Source organism: Pipistrellus kuhlii, unplaced genomic scaffold (assembly GCF_014108245.1).
Source record: "Pipistrellus kuhlii isolate mPipKuh1 unplaced genomic scaffold, mPipKuh1.p scaffold_m20_p_1, whole genome shotgun sequence".
Taxonomy (NCBI): domain Eukaryota; kingdom Metazoa; phylum Chordata; class Mammalia; order Chiroptera; family Vespertilionidae; genus Pipistrellus; species Pipistrellus kuhlii.
Window position 1 is genome coordinate 62,954,518 of NW_023425404.1, and position 26,990 is coordinate 62,981,507.

Here is a 26,990-nt window from a genome sequence, read left to right on the forward strand (position 1 = left end):
GTGTGTGATTAGAAAAATGTTAAACAAGTCAAATGTTCTACAGAGATATAATTAAATAAATCATTCATGCAATTAAACCTTAAACAGCCAGTAAAATCAATGTTGTCAGAGAAAATCTAATAACCTGGAGAAATGCTCGTGATATGCCATTAAGTGATGCAGACTACAAATTGTACACACAGAATGACCTCAATATGTGTGTGTGTGTGGGGGGAAATCTGTATTTTCTAAATTTTTTATAATCATTTTATATTATAATAGAGGCCTGGTGCACGAAATTCATGCATGGGGGTGGGGGTGTCCCTCAACCCAGACTATACCCTCTTTAATCTGGGACCCCTCGAGGGATGTCCGACTGTCCATTTAGGCCCTATCCAGATAGGACAGTCGGACATCCCTCTCACAATCCAGGACAACCCACTTAGCCACACCTGCCAGGCTAAGTTTTAATTTTTAATATGAGATGTATCACAGATAAAACTTAAGTAAACAAAAGTCCTTAATAATCACGGAGAGTAAAAAAGTCCCGAGTTTAAAAATGTTGAGAACACCTGCTTTACTACGAGCTGCCCTCCCGTAGCCTCTGCTGCTGTACATAGCGTCAAACATAACTCCCAATCTTGTGATGATAATGCAAGCCCACCCTTGAGCATGACAAGTACCTTGAATAAGTTGTAACAGTGTGCTGTGTGGATTTAAATGATAGGTGAGACCTTTTCTAGCCGGAATGATAATGGGAAAACAGAACTTGAGGTGGACCTCAGAAATAACAGGACTTTATGAGAGTTCTTGCCAAGTGGATAAAATCTTAACAAGAACAGTAAAGCATGAACGGGTGAGTTAATCCCCGGGGCAGTGGCAGAGGAAGATGCCCATGGCCACACTGGCGAGTCTCACTGATGGCTGGACATCGGTGAGGTCGTCCGGCTCAGGGCCTGGTCCCAGCTTTGTGGGCCCAGGGCCTCCATTTGTTAGCTCCTATGTCTCCAACTCCCTGCACTACTCGCCAGAGACCAGCGTTTATGTTATAATGCCAATGTACGCGGAGGATAGCGGTTCCCAGTGGCAGGGACAGTCATCTGATGTATGGGGCACATCCTTCCCAGAGTCAGGGATAATCGAGTCAGTTAATATGATGTTGCTCGGATGGAAATATGCTTGAACCCAGGGCATCGGAGGGTCTCAGGACAGCAGATTCTGCAGCCAGACTGCTTGTCATGACAGGGCTCCAGCGTAAAGGATTTGTGACATGGCACAGGTTACCTGATCTTTCCACACCTAATTTCGCTTCTGTATCTAACATGGAGATGATAACAGTGCTTACTTCAGAGCTTTGCTGTGATAATTAAATGACTTATTATATGCTATGTGCTTACAAATCTGTCTGGTACCTAATAAAGTTAAAAAGCTCTTGTTTTATGGAGAAAGTTTGCAACCAGGCCTTGTTCCAGCCCAGTGTAGCCCTTCTCTCCAGTGACCTAACTTATATCCCCAATTCAGTTTCTTTCAAATAGGTTTAGGGCTGGGGGAAAACTGGAATACCTGTGAAAGGGTTAGTTTTATGTTTGTCAATGTGGCTAGCTTACAATACCTTGTCATTTAATCAAACACGAATGCAGTGAGGATGTTCTATAGATGTGGTTAACATTTACAATCGATTGACTTTAGGGAGAGTACACTTGATAATCTGGGCGGTCTCATCCAATCAGTTGAAAGTTTAAGAACAAACCTGTGGCTTCCCAGAGAAGAAATTCTGCCTAGCGACCACAGCAGCCCGCGTGAGTTTCCAGCCTACAGTCTGCCCTACAAATTTTTGACTTGCCAGCTCCATAATCACATGAGCCAATTCCTTAAAATAAATCTATACTAATAATAGGGTAATATGCAAATTGGTTGGGAGGCATCACAGTAATGACTCAATCAGCAGGCTGCGTGTGCAGCAGGTGCAAATGGGTGGGTACTTGCAGTGGCGAGGACAGGGGCAGGGCCATGGTGGGGGCCTCTGAGTGCCTGTGCCTGCACCGGGGGGGCCACAGGCCTCCCCTGGCTCCAGCCTATCTCTTTGGGGCAATTCATCAAGGAGCCCTGGATGAGAGAGCAGGGCCTGTCTCTTTGGGGCGATGGATCATGGGGCTTCCTGTGACAGAGCACAGGCCAGGATGGGGGACCGCCCCCCTCCCCACCCCAAGTGCACAAATTTCATGCACCAGACCACTAGTTTTATTATAATAGACTAGAGGTCTGGTGCATGAAATTTGTGCATGGTTTGGGTCCCTAGGCCTGGCTGTTGATCAGGGCCCATCTGTGGGGAAACCAGCAGAGCAATGAGGGGGCCTCCACTGGCAATTGCCTTGGCTGGCTTGGGACCTGCAGGTGGGGGCAGTTCCTATGTTGAGTGTCTGCCCCCTGGTGGTCAGTTTGTGTCATAGTGACTGGTCATCCTGCCAGTCATTCTGCTATTTGGTCGATTTGCACATTAGGCTTTTATTGTATAGGATTCTGTTTTTCTGGAGAAGCCTGATCTTGGCTCTTTTAGGTAACTCTTTTCTAAACTTTGGGCTGGTCATTTACTTTTTTCTTTTTTTAATATGTTTTTATTTATTTTAGAGAGGAAAGGAGAAGGATATGTGTGTGTGTGTGTGTGTGTGTGTGTGTATATATATATATATATATATATATATATATATATATAGAGAGAGAGAGAGAGAGAGAGAGAGAGAGAGAGAGAGAGAGAGAGAAAGAATCATTGATCAGCTGTCTCCTGCATGCCCCTTAATGGGATTGATCCTGAAACCCTGGGTATGTGCCCTTGCCCAGTGTGGAACCCAGGACCCTTCAGTCCACAGGCCGATGCTCTGTCCACTGAGCCAAACCAGCTAGGGCTAGTTATTTACTTTTTCTTTTTAATTTTTAAAAAATATATTTTATTGATTTTACACAGAGAGGAATTGAGAGGGACAGAGAGTTAGAAACGTCAATGAGAGAGAAACATCGACCAGCTGCCTCTTGCACACCCCCCATAGGGGATGTGCCTGCAACCAAGGTACATGCCCTTGACCAGAATCGAACCCGGGACCTTTCAGTCCGCAGGCTGACACTCTATCCACTGAGCCAAACCAGTCCCGGCTATTTACTTTTATTTAGTCATTTACTTTTAGTTACATGTTCTTTTTTCAGCCAGGCTTAGTACATGTAAGTCTCTCTAAATTTCAGATATATTTTTCTGAGACCAGGACTTACTTAGCCACTTTGGCCACTCAAATATAAAGCATCTTTTAGGATAAATTATTCCTTTAGATTGTTATCTCATCCATCATAAGTTGACTCCCATATTTTCATTGTCTCAAAGTAGAGGAAGTCCTGCTAGTTCCTTTAGCAAAACCTAGCTCAGGTCCTACAAGGAGAAGTAATGTGAAGACTCTTCATGGGCTGAGGGATCCCACAGGGAGGCGGGGCCACACAGCTTTCCATCCTTTGGCAGCATCAGGCTGGTCTCTAGAGGATGGATGGTTTCCTATTTGTGGTGGCTGAGGAAGAATGCAGGGTTACTCTTCAGGAGATCACTGATATTCACCCTTCATTGAGAACCTTGAGGGGACCGATTTTGTTCCTCTGGGAGCCCACGTTTCCTTTCAGAGAGCGATCCTATTCCACGTTCTGGAGGTGATTTACTTTTCCTCTCATTATGGAAGAAGAATCAATAAGACTTGATTCTTGATCAGATGTGGTAAAGACAAGTGAAGAAAGACATGACTGTGAAAAAAATGAAGGAAATGTAAATCTTTTCTGAAAAGTATGATGGGGGGAGAGAGGGTAGCTGAGGTCCAAGATGCCAGCCCTCAGTAATCACTGCCACACTGTTGCCCTCCAGCTCTTCACTTCATCTGTTCTACCACAGGCAGCAGTAGAGGGCACCTCCTGCAAACCGACTGTCTCCAGTCAGTGTGGAGAAGGAAAGGACTCAGACTTCTGTAGTGCTGCTCCCTTCAGGTGGCACCAAACACACCTGTGTCCCCTCCCCTCACCATGGAGCTGTTGTGAAAGTTTTTGTTTCTACCAAACCCATTCATAAGTTCAGTAATTAATTCCTTTTTCCCCCTCATGTCTTAACTAGAATTGACATACTGATCCTTATTATTTGAAATACCAAAACCTAGCATGGTTCAAGATGAACCCCTAATTAAATGAGGAAATGATGAATGCCATAATACATATCAGGAAGAACTATTTTGAGGTTGTTTTGTTGTTGCTGTTGTTGTTTTTAAGAGAGAAACATCAATTTGTTGTTTACTTATTTATGCATTCATTGGTGGTTTCTTGTATGTGCCCAGACCAGGAATTGAACCCACAGCCTTGGTATATTGGGACAATGTTCTAACCAACTGAGCCATCCAGCCAGGGCCACATTTTGAGATTTTTGGTGTTCATTTTTCAGATGCTGCTACCTACAAAAGGAAAATGTATTTTTCATATAGGTAATAGGGAGATCTGGCAGTTACCACTTTACTGAGCCATCAAACTTAGCATAATTAATAATGAGACATTCTGACCTGTTGTGGCTCTAGGATGATGTAATGTGAAGTACATAATGTCATCTATTAAGCATTCTTTGCAAAAATAAATAAATATATGTTTACCCTGAATCTAATACAACCTGTAGAATTATTTCCATTTTGCAGGAAATGTAGGCTTACAGCAGCACTGTTCAACAGAACTTTTGGTAGGGTATCTCTGCACTGTCTAATACAGTAACCATCAGCCTACCAAAAATTAAACTTTATTTCATTTTAACTAATTTCAATTTGAATTTAAATAGCCACATGTGGCTAGTGGCTACTATATTGGACAGGAGAGGAACAAGTTAACCACCACAGAAACAATGACACAATGGGACATTCTACAAGGTAACACACCTTGAGTTTTCAGAAAGTCAATTTTACTACTTTTTTAAGTGGTATATTTACACAATGAAAGGAACCCTTAATTTATGTGACAGCATGGATGGATCTGGAGATTATTATGCTAAGCAAATAAGCCAGACAGAGAAAGACAAATACCATATGACCTCACTTATATGTAGAATCTAATAAACAAAATAAACTGACAAACAAAATAGAACCATAGGCATGAATATATGGAACAGACTGATCCGAGGTCATGGGCGGGAGGTAATCAATGTTTCTCTTTCTTTGTCTCTCCCCTCCCTCCCACTCTCTTTAAAAATCAACAGAAAAGAAAATATTCTCAGGTGAGGACAATAAAAATAAAAATAAAATAGCTTCTCTTCTCTATCATATGATTTCAAGTTTAAAACAAAATAAATAAAATGGGAGGAGTGTTCTACTTTAAAAGAAATTAAAGAAACCCAATATCCAAATGATAAAGTTGGGGGAAACTTAAATGTGACCTCAATAATCTTACCTACTAAAAGAGAAACATGCAAATTGACTGCACCTTCGCTATGCGCACAAGTCAATCAGGACGAGTATGCAAATTAGCCCGCCCAATATGGCAGTTAATTTGCATACCCGGCCAGTTGAAGACTGAAGGCAGCATAGAAAGAAGACCAGCGCTACAGAAGGGAGCAAAGTGTAGAGAAGCAAGCAAGCAGGGCCGGGGAGAAGGATGGGAACCAGGTGGGGCAGGGAGAAGGGAGGAAAGCAGGTGGGGCAGTGACCACAGCAGGAAGCCCCCCCTATTGCGGGAATCTTCCTGCAACAGGCCACTAGAAGATATCATAATTTTAATTAGTTATTTAGAGGAGTGCCCTTATTTTTAGGAGTTGCCTGTGTAAGTATTTAGGGAATGAAATATATCTGTAACTAAGTATAAAACGGTTGAGAGGAATATCTCTATATCTTTATCTATCTATCTAGAAGTGGAGGAGGGAAAGCGAAAAGCCAAATGGTTGCAATTGTTGAATATAAGTTAAGGGTGCACTGGTGCTTATGGCACTATTCTTTCAAATTTTCTGTAGATTTGAAAACTTTCCCTGAGAGTTTGGGGGCTGGGATTATAGAACTAAGAAATACTGTGTTTTCAGTTTTTTTCCCATTAACCTATTTGCTATTTGTTCATTTTGTGTGGGCCACCATTTGCCTATAGACAAATGGCGGTAAACACCATTTAAAGAAATATGTAGCCCAGCCGTTGTGGTTCGGTGATTGTTTTCCTGTAAACCAGGAGATCATGGTTCGATTACGGCACATGCCCAGGTAATGGGCTTATTCCTGGTGGGGGCATGCAAGAAGCAGCCAATCAATGATCATTATGTTTCATCACTAACGTTTCTCTCTCTCTCCCTCTTCCTTTTTCTCTGAAATCACTAAAAATATATTTTAAAAATATTTAAAGTTGAGTCAAATACCTTAATTTTTCTTGTAAGCCAATCCAAGGTTATTGTTCTTTGATCTTAGCAGAATGTCTCATGCCAGTCTCCCTGAAGAGTGGTTTGAGAAGCTGAGTAAGCTCATCTAAATAAGAATGGTCTTTTGCTCCTACTCTCAGTCCCTGACTTTGACAGCAGCCAGGGCCTGCCTTGTTCTAAGCTAAGCAGACCATGGAACTTGGTTCCCCAAAGGGATCTCTTCCCACTCTCTGCTTTTGGGAAAAGAAGTAACCCTCCAACCACACCAGAGGGAACCAGGAGCACAAGTGGCTCGTATCTTTTCCTGTAACAAGAACTGGATGCCTAGTTGCTTTATCAAAACACCCCCACTGAGAACCACAGTGACAGAATAGGTCCTTACCTGCCTTAACAGCTAGCACTCCTCTGGGGATTATATAGTTCAAGCAGTTTTAATCCATTCTTGCTCTCAGAATGAAGCCTCAAAAACTCCATGTGGGCAGGCTGGCACTTCTACCTACCACCCTTTGTGTAAGCATCGTAGATCTATCTCTATTTATACCTACTCAGTTGCCCCTCCACCCATGCAGCCTTTGATACTTTTTAAAAAAAATGTATTTTTATTGTTTTTTTTACAAAGAGGAAGGGAGAGGGATAGAGAGTTAGAAACACCGATGAGAGAGAAACATCGATTGTGCCTCCTGCACACGTCCCACTGGGGATGTGCCCGCAACCAAGGTACATGCCCCTGACCAGAATCAAACCCGGGACCCTTCAGTCTGCAGGCCAACGCTCTATCCACTGGGCCAAACCAGCCAGAGCTTGATGCTCTTTTTCCATCTTTCCCTGAAGGAAAATGATTAAAATCCTAAGACTTGATATTATCACTTTATTCAGGAGATAATCAAATATAATACAGGGTCAACACTGAATAATAGCTGAACATAAATTTGTATAAATCGGCTACATTGTCCAGAAAAGATTCAATCATTATAAACAAGGAGGGTGCCTAAATGACTGCAGGGTTTCGAGCAAGTGTCCCCCACTCCCTTGAGTGAAGATGGCTCCAGGTGAAGGTGGTCCTTTAGCAGGAAGAGGAAGCCGTGCCTCTGGCCGGCCAACATTCAGCGGCAGGCTTTGTTGAACTCCTGGAGTGCCCAACGCCTGTTCTCGGTGGTCTGCTTGAGTTGGGTGTACTCTTTTACCAGCTTGTCAAACTCCTCCCCAAGCACCTCATAGGTGTTTAGGACCTGTCGGGACTTCTCCATGTCCTGTTTTTGTAGCCGAATGGCCCCCTCCAAACGGTCCCTAAGAGCCCGGGCACAGAAGATACAATATAAGAATGTAGCTCCTCAGAAAATATAATAGACAACAATGAGGATGTGTTAAAATGAATGGGAACCAGCTCTGAAAAGCTGTACCAAGCTCTTAGGAGTTCTCACCTAATGAGACGATGAACTTCTACTTTCTCAGCAGTGTAAGTGTCAGACAAAATCTTTAGCTCTTCCATCCTGACAGAGGAAAGAAAGAAATGTGAAGATGAAGATCTCTGACAGCAGTGGAGTTAGGAATGGGACACAGCACCTGCCATGGTCAAAGGTGTGGGCTAAGCAGTGACAAGATAAACAAGGTCACTCTGAATTCCTGAGCAATTTACCTCACAGTCAAGCACCTATTTCAGAAAGCTTTCAAATAAAAGAATCAAGAATGTTGAAAACTTTGGGGTAATCTGAAGGCTAATAGTGCTATGTGACATTTACTGGATCCCACAAGGTGCTAGACATGTTAGAGAGAAGAGAGATGAGGGGGGGTTGTAGGGAGCGTGTATACCTTAGATCCATAGGGCTCACCTCAGCTTAAGGATCATGGCACTACACTTGATCTCCAGGTACTGGGCGTTGATGCGGTCTAGCTCAGACTGAGTCTTCAGCCGGTGCTCCTGAAGCAATCTGTGCAGTAAGGCCAGGCAGCGGAGAAGCACCTGAGCCCAAGGAGGCGGGAGGGAGCGATGGTAGAGAAGGCAGGTCAGAGGTCCTGGCTCCCCAGGTGCCCTGGGGTCCGGGTAAAGGAGAGGAGCCCCCCCGCCCCAGCAAACCTGGGAGTAGGTGGCTCTCTTCTTCTCCAGCAGCACTCCCTGCTCCTTCTGCTGGCTCCGGGCCTCCTGGCACTGCTGCTTCTCACTCACCAGCATCTCTGCCAGTTTCCATACCTTTGCTGCCTTCAGGGTTTCAGGATCTGAATCTGGGCAAAAAGTCAGAGGACTGGACAGTAAAACCCTAATTGCTATGGACCTAGGAATTCTGTCTTCATCCAGGTTTTCTTCTGATATCCTGTTAAAAATGGCCCAGTTCTCATAATTGTCTTCACTCTTTTTTTGATCTTTTTTAAGAGATCAACCGAAGGACTTGTATACATGCATATAAGTACAACCAATGGACACAAAACTCTAGGGAGGAGGGGGTATGTTTGGGGGGGGGGGGGCAATGTTAAAATATGTACACAGATAATAATTTAATTAAAAAAAAGAAATCTTTAAAAAAAAATATATTTTACTGCTTTTTTTTACAGAGAGGAAGGAAGAGTGATAGAGAGCTAGAAACATCAATGAGAGAGAAACATCGAACAGCTACCTCCTGCACACTCCCAGGATGTGCCCGCAACCAATGTACATGCCCTTAACTGGAATCAAACCTGGGACCCTTCAGTCCACAGATCGACGCTCTATCCACTAAGCCAAACCTATTTCGATTGTCTTCACTCTATTTCCAGATTTGGCTCTTAATTCTTAAATCATAGAAATAAAGACAAGGGCAACACCTATTAGCCTGAACTTTCCTCTGTATTCTATGCTGATTCTCCTGAGAACTAACTCATTCTTCCCTGAAGCAAGAGGACCTCTGCTGAATAAAAGGTCCAGCTGGCACAGCTCAGTGGTTGAACATTGACCTATGAACCAGGAGGTCATGGTTTGATTTCCAGTCAGTGTACATGCCCTGGTTTGAGGCTTGATCCCACTAGGGGCGTATAGGAGGCAGCCAATCAATGAGTCTCTCAATATCAATGTTTCTATGTCTCTCTCCCTTTCTCTATGAAATATATATATTGTATATATACATATGTGTGTGTATATATATATATGTGTGTGTGTGTATATAATATATAAAAATATACATACAAATATATACATATACATATACATACATATACATACATATACATATATATATAGTTCTCACAAAATTCCTTGCTTTTATTCTACCAGCAAGGAAACAAACATCTCCAATGTCTCCAATGCTTCCCAGCTTCTGTCCCAAATCCAAATTCAAATATAATGTTCTCAAAGAGCAACCCAGGAGTCCTGAGGACTGGCTATGACCAGACACCGAGCCAGCACTCACCAGAATTAGGATCATGGTAGCAAAGGAGAGTAAAACACTTCTTCTTGAGTTGCTCCTCCACTTCCAGTGGAAGCCGAGCTCTCATCCATACAAAATCCTTCAATCACAGAAACAGAGAGAGATGCAAATAGACTGTGAGAACTAGGAAGATCCAGCCAATGAATACATGACAACAATCTCAATGATAACCAAAGGAAATGCATTAAGAGACATCAGGGAACCCTGGTCAATGTGGCTCGGTTGGTTGGAGTGCCCTCCAGTCAGGGCCCATACCCACAGATTCAGGTTTCAATCTCTGGTTGGGGTGAAACCAATCGATCTCTCTCTCTCTCTCTCCCTTCCTCTCTCTAAATATGTTTAAAAAAACCAAAAAAAAAAACCCAACACCCACAAAAAGCTTATGTGCCTCAGTAAGCTGGATGTCACCCTATATACAAGGATGTTGCCTATTCAATTCCAGGTTGGGGTACAAGCCCAGGTTGAGGGCTCCATCCCTGATGGAGGGTATGGCATGCAGAAGGCAGCCAATCGATGTTTCCTGTTCACTTCAATGTTTCTCTCTCTCCCTTCCTCTATCTAAAAAAACAAAAACAGCTGAGACCGGTTTGGCTCAATGGATAGAGCGTCGGCTTGGGGACTGAAGGGTCCCGGGTTCGATTCTGGTCAAGGGCATGTACCTTGGTTGCGGGCATATCCCCAGTGGGGGGTGTGCAAGAGGCAGCTGATCGATGACTCTCTCTCATCGATGTTTCTAACTCTCTATCTCTCCCTTCCTCTCTGTACAAAATCAATAAAATATATTTAAAAAATAAATAAATAAATAAAAATAAAAAATAATAAAAAAACAAAAACAAAATCAATTAAAAAAAACATTTAAAAAGACAGCAGAGAGATTCAATTAAAAAAAAATGTAATGCTTTTAGTAGAGATGTACAAAAAAACGCACAAAAACAACTATCAGGAGATAAACAAAATACAGGGCTGACATTGAAAAATAGCTGTACATGCGGAGCACTGTTTAAAATAGCTAATGTCTGAACAGAGAGATTCATTTTTAGCTTATCAAATTAGCCAAGAATAATATGACTGTTCAGATCCCACACTGATGAAAAAGAGTGGGGAGGTACGGGCACTGGAAAGACCTTTCTGGAAAACAGTTTGGCAATATGTACCAATATGTTCTATGTGTGTATCCTTTGACCTAATGATCCCACTTTGAGCAGTAATACTTGGGAAATAATCATATAAGAGCAAAGACACATATGAATTAGCATGTTCATCAGTGTGGTTTCTAAGAGCAAAAATGTGGAAACAACTTCAAATTAATAACCATCAACAAGGTTAAACAAATTATGTTTCATCCATATAATGGAATCCTGTCAGTTATTTAAGCCAATGACAGAATAAAAACAATGAGCACTAACTATGTTCCTGGACACTGTGCTAAGAGTGCTTTAGGAAGTATCATCTTATTTGCATCTATTTGTTGACTTGAAAAGAAGTCCAAAATATATTAAGTGAAAATATATTCTCTGTACAAGCATGGAGGATATAATACTATGTCAAGCTGTATTATTTATTTCTAGATGTAGTATTTCAGCTTTTACTTTCTTCTGTGTAATGTATTTTTTATTTAAGTTTGACCACCATGAACATGTACATTTTAAAAACAATAAAGCTTAACCAAACGATGTTCAAATAAATATACAGGAGAAATTAAGCCAATATTTGCTCGTTCCCAACCTCTGAGGGCGGCATGAGCTCCAGAAGGTCCGCCTTCTCCAGTCCGAGCAGTGGAGGCATCACCCTCTCCTGGCTGGGACCTAAGAGCTGTGTTAGTTGAGTCACAAGTAGCTGCTGTTCAAGGGTCTCATGAAACTGAGAAGAAAAACAACTGGAGGTTACTATAAAACTTCCTTCACTCCACCTTCTCCATCTTCAAGAACCAGTTCTTCACACATTTCAAAGTCCTCAAATATGTCATCCTCTTCAGATAACTTACCAGCTGTCAGTGCCTTCTCCTGTTAATCTTTCTTTTCAAAACCCTGACAAAACACCACCTCTTCCCCTCATAACTACAGTCCATTTCTCTAGCCATTACATGAAGCTCCTACTTCCCCCAGATCATATAATCGGATGAAGCCTTGGTTGGCATGCTCATTCCTATGGTAACCAACCTCTACTGCCTCTCTCCTGCCCCACCTTTTTGTCCTCAGAAGTTAAATTTGTGTCTTGTATCTTCACATAGTAGTCCACAAGCAGCTCTTGGATGACTCTTTGTAAAATCTCAGACCTCAGCCATGTTGTCTTATGCAGTCGAACTTCCTTCCATGCCTAGAAAATTTTAAAAATCCCAGTTAGGAACCTCTCTCTTGTAAGATTTTTCCTTCTTCGAACATCCCTTCAATTAGGGCTCTTACCTGAGCCTGCTCCTTGGCCAGGGAGAGGCTTAAGCCACTCTCATCCATGTGTTGTGAGAGACTCAGCAGCAATTTGCTGAAGTGTGGATTCTGTAACAGCTCCTCTTCACTCAGGTTACAAGGAGGAAGCTGTCTGCTGCACACTTTAGTGGGATGTCCTTGGGACAAAAAGCAAAGAAGGTATGAATTCTTAATTTATATAATTGAACGTAACTCTTAATATTAAAAACAACAACCCAGTTTTTGGTAGGAAAGGTTCCTAATTCTAATAAGATTTAAAAATCCACAAAAAGCCCTACCCGGTCTGGCTCAGTGGATTGAGCCTCAAACTGCGGCCCAAAGGTCCTGGGTTAGATTCCAGTCAAGGGCATGTACCTTGGTTGCAGGCTCCTCCCCTACCCAGGCCCTGGCCCGGGCTTGTGCAGAAGACAACCAATCGATGTGTTTCTCTCACATCGATGTTTCTCTTCCACTCTCCCTAAAAATCAATGGAAAATATTCTTGGGTGAGGAATAAATAAACAAAACAATCCACAAAATCAACTGACTGAGCATAGTCCCATGTATCAAGAGGTCAGCAGTTTGATTCTGATCAGGGTACATACTCAGATTATAGGCCGGATCCCCTGTAGGGGGTGTGCAGAGGCAGCCAATCAATGTTTCTACCCTCTCTCACTCTTCCTTTCTCTCTTTCTAAAATCAATAAAAATGTTTTATAAACAGGAATTCAGGAATGAGTCTCTAATAAAAGTAAGATCTTAGAAAATGGAAATACAGTTGAAAAGCCTGAGATAAATCAATAAGGGACCCTTCAGTAGGGATCACCCCAGTATCCCAAATAGCTCATTCACACAGAATAACTAGAGTTCTTGAGGAAGGGGAGAAAAAAATGCATGTAAAGTTTCAACTTTGGATATAATCTCTAGTCACATAAGCAACTGAAAGTATACTTTTCTTAAGAGTAAAATTTAAAAATTTAACCAAATTCTCCCTATTGTAAATAGGGTTGAGTAACAGAATAGCACATGCATGAGAAAAAGTACAAGAAACTGGGAACCTGTCATAATTCCATATGTTCAAGGGTCTTTTTAAAAAAATATGTTTTTATTGATTTCAGAGAGGAAGGGAGGAGAGACAGAAACATCAATGATGAGAGAATCATCGATTGGCTGCCTCCTGTAGCTAGCCCCCTACTGAGGATTGAGCCCACAACCCAGACATGTGCCCTTAACTGGAATTAAACCCAGAACCCTTCAGTCTGCAGGCCGATGCTCTATCCACTGAGCCAAACCGGCCAGGGCAGGGGCTTTCCATTTTTTTTCTGAAATGCTGTCTGCTGGAGGCTTCTGTTTTACTCCCACTTACCAAACACTAAAATTTTCATTCTTTGGACCATCATACTCAAAGTCCTTTTACAGGATAAGAAATCTCTCTCTCTACCCGCCAAGGCAGAATGATCAATATGGAAATGGTCAAATATAGAAGATTCAAGTCTCTGAAAGATTCAAGATATAGAAAGGACCTGAACTATGGAAAGAATCCAAGATATTGGAAGGATCTGAGGTTTTGGAGACAACATATTAAAAAATGTAAGATATAGGTAAAAAGGAAGCACTTAAGGAATTTACTGGCCACCCTTATCTTCTGGATAGGGTTGCTCACACAGAATGGGAGCATCTTGAATTTTTAGTCTACTGTACAAGCAGACACTGACCAGGAGTCAGTGTAATCTGTTCTCCAATAAGACAGTGTGAAAAGCCGGGACCGGTTTGGCTCAATGGACAGAGCGTCGGCTTGGGGACTGAAGGGTCCATCCCCGGTAGGGGGTGTGCAAGAGGCAGCTGATCGATGACTCTCTCATTGATGTTTCTAACTCTCTATCTCTCCCCCTTCCTCTCTGTATAAAATCAATAAAATATATTAAAAAAAAAAAAAAGACAGTGTGAAGAATTGTCATGTATCCTAATTTCTTAGAAACAAGCTTCTATGAGAGAAACCATACTGGTGAACATTATAAGTCCCATTCTCTTCCCCCCCTCCCCCCCCCCATTATAAGCCCTTTCTATTACAGAAGGTAAGAACATGGATAAAACCTCTCTGGACAAGTCATCAAAACTCTTGCAAATGGCTTTTTCTTACCTTGTTGGAGTATTTCCATTCCTTCTCCAGATGAACAGAAATCCCCAGATGCCATCTGATATTCTTATCTTTTGAATCCATCCGGAGAAAACAAAAAGATGAGTTGACTGGATGCTCCTTGGGTTCAAATTTCTATTGTCTACAAGCTGGGGAGGGACTTAGGGATGCCTCTTCACAAGGAGGGACTATATCCCACATCCAAGGTCCCAAGCTCTTATATAAGTTTTATAGACAAACAGACTTATCATCACAAAACATTTTGCATTCTAAACACATAAATGTTTTCACTTGTTATGCTGTCTAAGAGGGAGCCTCCTTAAAAAAAACTTTCCAATTCATTAGGCTAAGCAGGAGGATGTTCCCTCTCTCTACAATTATTTCTTTTTTGTTTTATCCTATCGTTTTTAAAAAATACATTTTATTTTATTTTTTTTAAATACATTTCATTGATTTTTTTACAAAGAGAGAAAGGGAGAGGGAAAGAGAGTTAGAACCATCGATGAGAGAGAAACATCGACTAGCTGCCTCCTGCACACCCTCCACTGGGGACGTGCCCGCAACCAAGCTACATGCCCTTGACCGGAATCGAACTTGGGACCTTTCAGTCCACAGGCCGAAGCTCTATCCACTGAGCTAAACCGGTTAGGGCTCCACAATTATTTATAAGTTAAACCTGAGCTGCTGCTTCTCAGTTAGGAGTGAACTGGGGGAAAGGAAAGAAAAAAGAAACCAAAGTCTACTTTTCCCCCTTCAAATCACTCAGCTATTAAATTCCACAATAGTTTCTTGCACTTCTTTAACTTGTCCTTTCATCTAAGATGCGTTGGTAGTTTTTTGTTTTGTTTTTTTATCATTAATTCCAGAAACACCCTTCAGGAGTAACAAATCATTCCACACTTTAACAACGACCGGCCGGTTTGCACCTAACAGCAGTAGTAAAGGGCACCTGGAGGAAAGAGCCTAAGACAACACACAGGGCCCAGCCAGCAGGGCTGTGGCTGAGCATCCATCTGTGAACCAGGAAGTCACCGTTGCATTCACCGTCAGGGCACATGCCTGGGTTGCAGGCTCAGTCCCCAGTGTGGAGCATGCAGGAGGCAGTTCATCAATGATTCTCTCTGATTATTGATGTTTTCTACTCTCCCCCTCTCCTTCTCTCTGAAAACAATAAAAATAAATTTAAAAAAAGGAGAAGACAGACAGGGAGGTCAGTGCCAAAAGACTAATACGAAGGTGTGGTTAATGCAGCTGAGGCCAGAACATACAGTACACTGAAAAGAATGACATCAATACAAATCGGCAGTGACGGATACTGTTGGGTCTCTGGAGACAAAACATTTCCCTTGACATTATTTTCCATTTTGCTGCTTCAACCTCTCCTCTAAGGTGTCAAACTCCAAAGGACAGCTGTGCCTCCCCAAGCAGAACAGACACAGAAGGTTATTGTGATTTAACATTTCATGTTCACAGAACGTTCGGTTTACTCCCTCGTTTGATGAGCAGTAACATCAAAGTCACTACTCATCTGTTTTGTAACTCGGTCTGGAGGGGGAGGCAGCTGAGGAGTCGGATGCTAGGGCTTCATGTGCGGCTCAGCCATTGTTCTTGGCGAATTTAAGGGAGATGGTTTTTTTGTGTGTGTGTGTGCCAAACTTCCTCCCACCTGCAAAACCAAGATAACAATTCCCGCCTTGGAGAGGGCTGAAGAATGAATGGCACAATCTCCTTGTCCACCAAAGCCACTTGTTTAGGTGAGCTCGGTGTTTTCGCAATTGTCTTTGATCGAGGCCTGCAAACAGAAGTTACACAAATTTCACTCACCACGATGGGACCCCCTAAATTTCACAAAGGCCCGCTGTTCTGGCCTCCGCGGGGGCACTGCCTATCCGGGTGGCTGAGTGCTTTTCTTCCCTTTTTGAATGTCGGGGGCGGGGGCCACGGCGGCCCAGCGGCTCCTCCCCCCGCGCTCAGACGTGTAAAAGCGCTGCTGTCTCTGACTCAGGCGTCTTTACCTCCTCGGAGCTGTCTTTACACGCCGCGCTGCACGTTAAATTGATTTTACAGGCATTTTCACAAGATGTGACCCCTGCAGAGCCCGCGAAGAATCAAAATGCGGAGCGCGTTCTCCGGCGCCGCTTCCCTTCCGCCCGGGCAGCCACGGCTTCCCGAGGGCGAGGCGGCCCCTCAGGGGCTGCTCTCCCCGCCGCCGCCCCAGCAAACCTGCGCCCTGAGGGCGGCCGGGCTCCGGGCTCGGGGCGGTGCGGAGCGAGCTGGGGACGCCGGGCCCCACCCGAGTGCGGGCCCAGGATTCCCCGTCGGGGGGCGCGAGGCGGCGCGGGCGGCGGAAGGCCGGCGGCAGGTCGGAGGCCGCGGGGGGCGGGGCGGGGCGGGGCGGGGCGGGGCCGCGTTCAGGCGGGAACGGCAGGCCCCGCCCCCGCCGCAAGCCCCCGGCCCCGGACCGGTGGAGGCCGCAGTGGGAAGGGCGCCCGCCCCACGGTGAGGGCAGACGTTGACAAAATGGCAGTGATGCCAACTTCCATTGAGGGCCGTCCGTGAGCGGCACCGCGCCGAGCACTGCACGGGCCTCGCTCCGTCTCACTTAGTTCTCACAGGAGTCACCGTCACACCCACTGCGCTGAGGGGAAAGCTGAAGAGCAAAGGGGTGAGGGGACTGGTTCCGGGTCACGCTGGCAGCGTTGAAATCTCTCCCCACCAGTCTCCTCACTGGGCTTGTGTTTTTTTGTTTTTGTTTTAAATATATTTTATTGATTTTGTACAGAGAGGAAGGGGGAGAGATAGAAACATCGATGAGAGTCATCGATCAGCCGCCTCTTGCACACCCCCTACTGGGGATATGCCCGCAACCAAGGTACATGTCCTTGACCGCAATCGAACCCGGGACCCTTCAGTCCCAAAGCCGATGCTCTATCCATTGAGCCAAACCGGTTTCGGCTTGTGTTGTGTTTTTTGTTTGTTTGTTTTTTGTTGTTGTTTGATTATGTTTTTATTGTGTGTGTTTAAGAGAAAGGAGGGAGAGGGAGAAGGAAACATCAATGTGAGAGAAAAACATGGTTAGGTTGCCTCCTTACCAGCCATGACCTGGGGATCTAATGGGCAACCTGGACATGTGCTCTGACCTGAAATCCAACCAGCACCCTCTCTGTGCACAAGGTGACCCCCAACTGAGCCACACCCAGCAGGACTCATTTTTATTTATTTTTTATTGATTTTTTACAGAGAGGAAGGGAGAGGGATAGAAAGCTAGAAGCATAGATGAGAGAGAAACATCGATCAGTTGCCTCCTGCATACCCACAGCCAAGGTACATGCCCTTGACCAGAATCGAACCTGGGACCCTTCAGTCCGCAGACCGACACTCTACCCACTGAGCCAAACCGGTTTTGGCTATTAATTTATTTTGTTAAGTCATTGTTTTATTTAAAAAAATATATATTTCATTGATATTTTTACAGAGAGGATGGGAAAGGGATAGAGAGTTAGAAACATCGATGAGAGAGAAACATCGATCAGCTGCCTCCTGCACACCCCCTACGGGGGATGTGCCCACAACCAAGGTACATGTGCCCTTGACCGGAATTGAACCTGGAGCCTTTCAGTCTGCAGCCCGATGCTCTATCTGCTGAGCCAAACCTGCTAGGGCTAACCTTTTCCTTTAGTACCAACTAGGGAATTATTCTAGCAATACATAGGAGAATAGTGTGATCCAGTGCAGAAATCTAATATCCCTGGTCATCTTGTCAGCTGCCACCCTTCATGCTTTAATATTAAAGTGCTATTGTTTTCTAAAGCTTTTAAAAATTATTTATGCTCCCTCAGCTCTGTAGTGCAGCATCATTCAACATTAGGCATAATGCCTCTAACAAATGGCACTTGGAAAAAATAGCAGGCATGTTTTGGTGACTCAGAGCTGATCAGGAGTCTACTGAAATTTCATGTCATATATATATATATATATATATATATATATATATATACATATATATATATATAATATATTTTAAATAAATAAAATATATTTTAAAATATATATATATATATATTAAAATATATTTTATTGATTTTTTTTGCCCCCCACCCTTCCTCCCATACATACCCTCCCTCCCCAGAGTTTTATGTCCATTGGTTGTACTTATATGCATGTATGCAAGTCCTTCGGTTGATCTATTATCTCCCCCCGATCTTCCTCCCCTCCCCATCATGTCTTATATTTGTCTAGTTTTCTAATATGGTACCACAAAGCTTTGGCTAAGGAGCACTAAAGTATTTGGGACATGAGATGGTGAAGGGTACAATGGCCAGTCTTTGGGTAGGAGGGCAGAGTGGAGAGCCATGGGAAACCTTGAATAGGATCAAACCTTCATATGCAATTATCTGTTCCATCTCTGTCTGACAAACTGAGTGACCTTGGGCTCCAGTTTCCTTATGTGTCAAATGGAGGAGGAAATAGCATATTTTTTTTAGCTTCTCCAATCTCCTAGTGTTGATGTAATGATCAAATGAGATAATGGCTGAGAATGTACTTTGGAAAGACTATCAAAGTGAGATGATTTAAAACTGACATATATTAAGCACTTACTAAATGCCATGGGAGAGACACAAAGAATAAAATATGACCCAGTCCCAGACCTGAAGACATTCAGAATGTAGTTGAGAAGATAAGACATGCACATGGAAAGCAAATAATATAAAGCAGCAAAGGTGTCAAAAGAGCTGTTGATATTACACGTTCTAGAGAAGCTCAACTAAAGTACATTTCCCCCCTGCAGGAATGAATGGGAAAGGCTATGAAATAAATGTTCATTTTACCTGGGCCTGAAAGCAGAGAAAATATGGATCATTTACAATGGAGGCAACATCCCAGCAAGTGGAGGCAGAGCTAAGGAGTTCAAGCTGTACTCTGGGTGCAAGAGGGGACTGGACCTGCTGAAGTGCTGGATTTCACAGGCCAGCGCCACTTAAGACTAGAAAGTTGAGTGGCTAGACTGCCCTGGCAGTTAAAACTGAAGTAAAATACTGAAAAAGGATCTTATAATCAGACACCATCTGATGTCTATGAGCAAGAAAGTTGCAAGAGGCCCTAGAATTCATTCTCTTTCTTCCCATTCCTACTGCCCCCTTCTTGTGTGTGTGTGTGTTTAACACAGCTTTGTTGACATAGTTTGGCATGCAAGTGTACAGTTTATTATGTTCTGACAAAACTATACAGCTGTGAGACCATCACCACAATCCAGCCAGTGAACATACGCACCATCCCCTCAGTCCCTAAGTGTTTACTTTGCCCCATTGTAATTCCTCTCTCTGGCACTTCCCAGCCACTTAACTGCTTTCTGTTACTATAGATTTGTTTCTATTTTTTGGAATTTTATATAAATGGAATTAAAAAGGTACTCTTGCCCTAGTCAGTTTGCATAGAGCATCGTTCTTGACTGAAGGGTCCCAGGTTTGATGCCAGTCAAGGGCACATATCAAGGTTACAGGCTTGATTCTGGCCATGGTCAGGGCACATGTGGGAGGCAGCCAATCGATGTGTCTCTTTTATATTGATGTTTCTCTCTCTGTCTCTCTCCCTCTCTTCCACTGTCTAAAAATCAATGGAAAAATATCCTCAGGTGCGAATTAAAAAAAAAAAAAAAAAGTACTTTAAAAAAAACCAAAAAAATCTATTTTAATGATTTTTTTTACAAAGAGGAAGGGAAAGGGATACAGAGTTAGAAACATCAATCAGCTGCCTTCTGCACACACCCCCACTGGGGAACGTTCCCGCAACCAAGGTACCGAACCCGGGTCCCTTCAGTCCGCAGGCCATCACTCTATCCACTGAGACAAAAGTGGTCAGGGCAAAAACACTCTTTTTTGGCTTCTTTCGCAGCATAATTAATTTTGAACTCCATATATGTTATTTCTAGTATCAATAATTCACTTTTTTTGTTCATGTCTTTTTATTGCTGAGAAGTAGTATGAAATCCTCTTTAGAAATCTTAATTTGGCCGAGACCGGTTTGGCTGCCGAGACCGGTTTGGCTCAATGGATAGAGCGTTGGCTTGGGGACTGAAGGGTCCCGGGTTCGATTCCAGTCAAGGGCATGTACCTTGGTTGCAGGCATATCCCCAGTAGGGGGTGTGCAAGAGGCAGCTGATCGATGACTTTCTCTCATCGATGTTTCTAACTATCTCTCTCCCTTCCTCTCTGTACAAAATCAATAAAATATATTAAAAAAAGGAAAAAAAAGAAATCTTAGGAGGTGCTTTCTCCAAGACCCCAGGTACCTATCTCAGTGCTTGGCGTACGGAGACACTTATTTGTTAAAATTCCCACAGAGCTAATATCTTACATAGTTTTATTTGTTCTGGGGAATGCTTGGCCTTTATAGGCCTATCTCTTCGTCAGCGTTGTTCCTCTTACCTTCCGCCATGTCATATGCAAAATTACAATAATTCTTATTTATTTATTTATTTATTTATTTATTTATTTATTTTTTGCTAATCCTCATGGGAGGATATTTTCCCATTGATTTTTAGAGAGCCTGAAAAGAGGCAGGAGGGCGTGAGGGGAGAGAGAGATGTGAGAGAGACATAGCGATTGGTTGCCTTCCACACATCTCCCCCTCACCCTCCCCACCTGGGTTGGGGATCGAATCTGCAACCCAGGTACATGCCCTTGACTGGAAATCGACCCCTCATCCCTCTGGTGTGCAGGCTGATACTCTAACCACTGAGAGCAATGCTGGCCAGGACCAATCACCTGATTCTTAAATGTTCTTTAATGATAAACCAAGAGCATGCTCAAGTATTCCTGAGCTAGACTCTGTAGGGAATGGCGGTGTAGAGAGACAAATTAGCCCACAATCTAGCTCTACCTTCTTGAAGCCATTGCTCTTGATCAAGTATTCAAAAACTATTCATGTGTATGTTTTTAACTAGAAAAATGCAAATGGGAATCTGAGAAAAAGCCTACTTAACCTTTCAGACTTGGACATTCCTTCGCTGCTGTGTTGTTTAGAATTTCAGAGAAGGATGGAGGCTTGCTGGGACACTGCAGGGACTCTGTGTCCCACATTCTAGCCAAGAAACAAAACTATGCTCCAAACATAAAGATTTCAGATGAGTATTTAGTATTTGATAAATATTTTACTTACCAAACTAATGGAAACTTTTAAGTAGAATATGTTTCACACTGAAAATGTGGGCTTAAATACTTAAACAACCGGTTTCAAAGGTAGGATGACATTAAAGTAGCCATTGGAGCCGAAACTGGCTTGATTCAGTGGTAGAGCGTCCGTCTGCGGACTAAAAGGTCCCGGGTTCGATTCCGGTCAAGGGCATGTACATTGGTTGAGGGCACATCCCCGGTAGGAGGTGTGCAGGAGGCAGCTGGTCGATGTTTCTCTCTCATCGACGTTTCTAGTTCTCTATCTCTCTTCCTTTCTCTCTGTAAAAAATCAATAAAATATATTTTTAAAAAAAGTTCTGATTTAAAAATAAATAAATAAATAAATAAATAAAAATAAATAGCCATTGGACTCTGGAACCACACTTAAAAATAATGCCATACCACTCCGAAACTATCTGAAGACAAGTAGCAGGAATATATCACGGTATTTTGGACCCAGAGACTAGTTTCAGGAATTAAAAATTTTACAGGCAGTCAAGAGATTTTAGAATTATTTTCAAGGATGTTCACTAGAAAATGAAGGTATTCAGACCCACAAACTATTGATGATTAAGCTTGAAAATTTCATGCCCATTGTAAGTACATGATTTAAGGAGAAAACAAGTGGGTAAGAAATATGTAATCAACCTATGACATCAAATGAAAATTTTAGAACAAATGTTCATAATGTTCTATTTTTGCAGTTGCCTAACCCTTCTAAGGGATTTCAAACCCCAGCCCCTTGTGGCTTCAAGGGTTGCTTGTCTTGTTCATGGAAACTTGTACAATCGGGAATAAGCCTGATTTTACTTTAAAACATTATTGTGAGCTAGAATGTAAACAAGGCTCCATGGGGAATTTTAGATCTCAAAGAAAAAGCTGAGAGATTTGGCTCAAAAAATGGAACAGATTGAAACAATTTTTACCAAAGGAATAGGAGACAGTAAAGGAAATTGATTCAGAAGACGACGACTAGTATCATTTTGAAAAGCTGGCTATGAAGCACGAAGTGTGTGGTTCCTGTTACGATCATTGAGTGTGCTGCTGTCATGCTAAAACATGTACCAGGCTGATAAAAGTATTTCTCTGGCTTTTAAACTGTTGGTGACACTGTCTTGTACTGAGTTACAGGTGAAAGAGATTTTCTCCTGTAAAAATTGTATCAGAACCAGTGGGAGAAACAGGCTAACCAAAAGTATTTGGAGTTTCATGCTTGGGAAAAACACATATTGTATATTTTGAAACCCCTCCTGTGATTAAAGTGCTAGGACAAAACAGCAAAACCTTAAGGAAGGTAGCAATTTAGTATACTTCCTAGATCCCATTTACCAAAGATAAATTTTGCTAAACTAATTTACAGTATGCAACCATGGTAGCTAAGTAGATGAGGTATTAAATCTGTGTTTCCCATGATTGGGTTGCTTTATTTAAAAAAAACAAAACAAACAAACAAGCAAAACAAACAAACAATAAAACAACCATACAGACCCAGCCCAGCCAGTAAGGCTTAGTAATTGAGTGTTGACCCATGAACCAGGAGGTCTTGGTTCGATTCTCAGTCAGGGCATATGCTCGGGTTTCAGGCTCAATCCCCACTAGGGGGTATGCAGGAGGCTTTCTCTCTTCTAGGTGTTTCTATTTCTCTCTCTAAAAATTAATAAAAACATATTAAAAAACAAAAAAACAAAACCACACACAAGCACAGGTAATTCTGAAATGGATGCTTTTCTTGGTCAGTTAATTTATTGGTACCTTCAAATGATTAATAATGAGAGGCTCTATGGACAAGGAGGACATTAAATCAAGGGTTACTGTCTCAGATGTCTGCGGGAATCAGGCAATTTGTGAAGCATACAGAAGAGGGAGTGGTAGGAAGTGTGACAAACTAGGAGAGAATAAAGGAGCAGCCATCACCTCGTTCCAACCGATAGTTGCCATGTGGGAATGGAAGTCCAGGGACCACATATTTGATTATTGAAAAAACAACAAACAAACAAACAAACACTTAGAAATCCAGCTCTTATATACAATATCCAGATTTTTATGTGAAATTTCCTGAATGATTAATTCTGGCAACCAGTTGTTTTATTTGTAATAATTATTACAGCTGCAATACACATGTATCTTATAAAACTAGAAAATGTAATAAAATGCAATAAAACATTATCACCAGAGATCACCTTAGTGCATATCCTTTCAGATCTTTTAAAATAAATATATAGACATAGTATAAACAAAATGTGGTTATTCTGTATATATGGTTTTGGAAGTGGCATTTTGTTAATGATTTTGAACTTTTATTATTTTATTTTATTGCACCCCATCTAATCCCATCCATACTAAAAATTCCCAATTGACCCCAGTTATTTTTTATAGCAACTTGTTTACACCAACAGGGAACCCAGGACCATGCACTATGTTGTTATCATATACCTTAACTATTTCTAAGGTACTTAACTAGTAGTTTTGACTTTCATACAGCCCGGCCAGTGTGGCTCTGGGTTGAGTGTTGACCCATGAACCAGGAGGTCGCAGTTGATTTCCCAGTCAGGGCACATGCCTGGGCTGTGGGCTCGTTCCCCGTTGTGGGGCATGTAGGAGGCAACCAATCAATGATTCTCTCATCACGGATGTTTCTATCTCTCTCTCCCTCTCCCTTCCTCTCTCTGAAATCAGTAAAAACATATTTTTAAAAGGTCGTACCGACTTGCTGAAGAGAGCCGGCCCGGTGCCCTGCAGAACGCTTCACCTTTTAGATTTGCCCAGTTGGTCCCTCCTAGTGTCCTTTAGCTTGTTTCTCTATCCCCAGTACTTCCTGTGAGCTGCAAGTTACATCTAATAATGAATTCTCTTTGGGGATGGGGATGGCTAGAATGTGTACTAGGTTGGGTTATGCATTGCCTCACACCAGTGTTGGTCTGCTGGCGAATGTTACTAAGTCCCATTCCAGAGCACAAGTGATGACAGTCTGAGCCCTCCAACATACATTTTTGGCCTCAAGACTGTAAACTGATAGTGTTACTTGGCACCATATGTATGTCCAGTTGTCCCCAACCATTTTACCTATGATTTTAACATCATTAATAATCTTCGCCAAATCAATACTTTTATTAAGTTCACAAAATGCTGTTTTTCAAATTCTATCATTCTTTCTATATTTATTAGCTGTGTTTTCCTCCCAACGAGCATACAAATTAGTTTTATAAAAAAATAACTGCCAGTGTGCCAAACTCAATTAATCTGGGGGCAGGATCTGGTTTATGGGCCTCTACTTTCTGATCTACAGTTAAGCCAGATAAAGTCTCACCCCTGTTATCTGTACCCTGAAGCATTAGGTCTTCTGTTTCTCACACTCAATCACTTCGCACTCGTCGAAATTTTGCTTGTAATCTTCTCAAGGCATTTTATGTATTTTTCTCCCTGGCTAGACTGTGACCTCCTCAAAGGCAGGGACTCTCTTGCAATATATTTCCTTTGCTACTCCTAATGTGTGTGTGTGTGTGTGTGTGTGTGTGTGTGTGTGTGTGTGTTTAATGGTTTTTAGACGGGGAGAGGGGGGAGAGAAAGAGAGAGAGAGAGAGAGAGAGAGAGAGAGAGAGAGAGAGAGAGAGAGAGAGAGAGAGAGAGAGAGAGGTTGATTTGTTGTTCCACTTATTTATGCATTGATTCTTGTATGTTCCCAGACTGGGGATAGAACCCAGCTTGGCATATCAGGATAATGCTCTAACTGAGCTACCTAGCCAGGTCCTACTGTGCTTTAAAGTTACTTTGGCTACCACTGATTCTAATTAACAACAAAAAAGCACCAGTAAGAACCAATGCGTTCATTATTGTTTCTTGTGTTCCGTGGCTTCCCCACTAAAAGGTTCTCTAAATATCTATCATAAAAAGTACTTATCACATTTACAGTTTACCTGTGCTGTGGAAATGAATACCTGTGATGGCGTGAGGGAAAGTAAGTCTTTATTGGTCTTCAAAAGTTAGAAGTCATTTTCTAGATGTGACATTGGGTAAGTCCCATCATCGCTCAGAGTTTCTCTCTTTTCATTCAGTAAAATGAGGTGACTGGGATATCTTTAAACTCACACCAGATTGGCTCTAGGTCCCCAGGATACATGCATAAGCAGTGCCTTTCAGTGTATTCCTCCCAACCCATTTCTCCCTGCTTGGAGAGCACCTTTGCTTCCTCCACAGTCAGCAGTACCCGATCCAAACTTAGGTGCAATACCACCACAGTGGACAGAATTTTGCCTCTGATGACTCTCCACTGGTCTAATCTACACATCCCAGGAAGTTTGCTTCTATTTCCACTGTCAAACCTTAGTCTTTTACAATGAGAGCCAAGTGTAGATATTCCAAGGGCCCTATCCAAGCAACTGTCACAGCAGAGGCCCAGTCTTAGGTCGTCTTGCTGCGAGAGAGGAGAGGATGGAGAAGACAGAGAGGGCTGAGATTGGCGGGACCCTCGTCCTTGCCGTGAAGCCTCACCATTAGGGTTCTGAGTGACCCCAGGCTGGATCTGGGTATGGGTCTTTCTAGAAAACAAAATGGGCTGAGACTGGTTTGGCTCAATGGATAGAGCGTCAGCTTGGGGACTGAAGGGTCCCGTGTTCGATTCCGGTCAAGGGCATATACCTTGGTTGCGGGCATATCCCCAGTGGGGGTTGTGCAGGAGGCAGCTGATGGATGACTCTCTCTCATTGATGTTTCTAACTCTCTATCTCCCTCCCTTCCTCTCTGTACAAAATCAACAAAATATATTAAAAAAATAAAAATAAAAAACAAAATGGAATAAAGATTTCCCCCCAATCCTTTTACTTCAGGTCTAATAGTGTCCTTCCCCCTTTCATTCCTTCTGTATAGGTATAATATCAAGGACCAACCAATTGGCTTTATGTGCCTGGAATTAGCTCTTTCCCTAGAAATAAATCAGACAGAGAAAGACAAATACCATATTTCACTTGTATGTGGAATCTTAAGAACAAATTAAATGAGCAAACAAAATAGAAACAAAGTGTCCTCCTTGTTGGCTGAGGACTGTCTCTGGCCTGACTATAAATTTCCTAGTCTGGCCTAAACCGGTTTGGCTCAGTGGATAAAGCGTCGGCCTGCGGACTGAAAGGTCCAGGGTTTGATTCCGGTCAAGGGTATGTACATTGGTTGCGGGCACATCCCCAGTCGGGGGTGGGCAAGAGGCAGTTGGTAGATGTTTCTCTCTCATTGACATTTCTAACTCTCTATCCCTCTCAATTCCTCTCTGTGTAAAATCAATAAAATATATTTTTAAAAAATTTCCTAGTCTTGAGAGCTCCAGATGGTGAAAGGGGAAACATGTCTGAGGAGTAAGGTGGAGAGAACACCACCACCAGCCTTATTCTTCATAAACCACATTCAGGCCCGTGCCAAACAGGGCTAGCCAAAGCTAACACCCAACGTCTTCTCTGAAAGCCTGCACGAACCCTGTCCTGTGACTCTCAAGAGACACAAAATGGATCCATAATCCTTCCATTTTCTCCCTT

The 26,990-nt window shown here is 42.6% G+C and overlaps 1 protein-coding gene across 11 annotated transcripts; it reads right to left on the reverse strand.

Annotated features, from left to right (window-relative positions):
• Positions 1-7,224: 7,224 nt before the first annotated feature.
• HAUS4 (HAUS augmin like complex subunit 4) lies at positions 7,225-24,957 on the reverse strand. Of its 11 annotated transcripts, none has more exons than XM_036448834.2 (10): positions 23,929-24,957; positions 14,303-14,370; positions 12,165-12,307; positions 11,947-12,078; positions 11,488-11,622; positions 9,745-9,841; positions 8,442-8,587; positions 8,197-8,327; positions 7,789-7,857; positions 7,225-7,654 (listed from the first exon to the last, which is right to left on the reverse strand). In XM_036448834.2, the coding sequence occupies exons 2-10, from the start codon at positions 14,355-14,357 to the stop codon at positions 7,471-7,473; spliced, it is 1,092 nt and encodes a 363-aa protein (XP_036304727.1). In that variant the 5' UTR covers positions 14,358-14,370; positions 23,929-24,957; the 3' UTR covers positions 7,225-7,470. The 11 variants fall into 11 exon arrangements, with proteins under 11 accessions (XP_036304727.1, XP_036304735.1, XP_045440462.1 ...); XM_036448842.2 differs by lacking the exon at positions 23,929-24,957 and adding an exon at positions 16,523-16,642; XM_045584506.1 differs by lacking the exon at positions 23,929-24,957 and adding an exon at positions 16,315-16,509.
• Between the last annotated feature and the right edge of the window lie 2,033 nt (positions 24,958-26,990).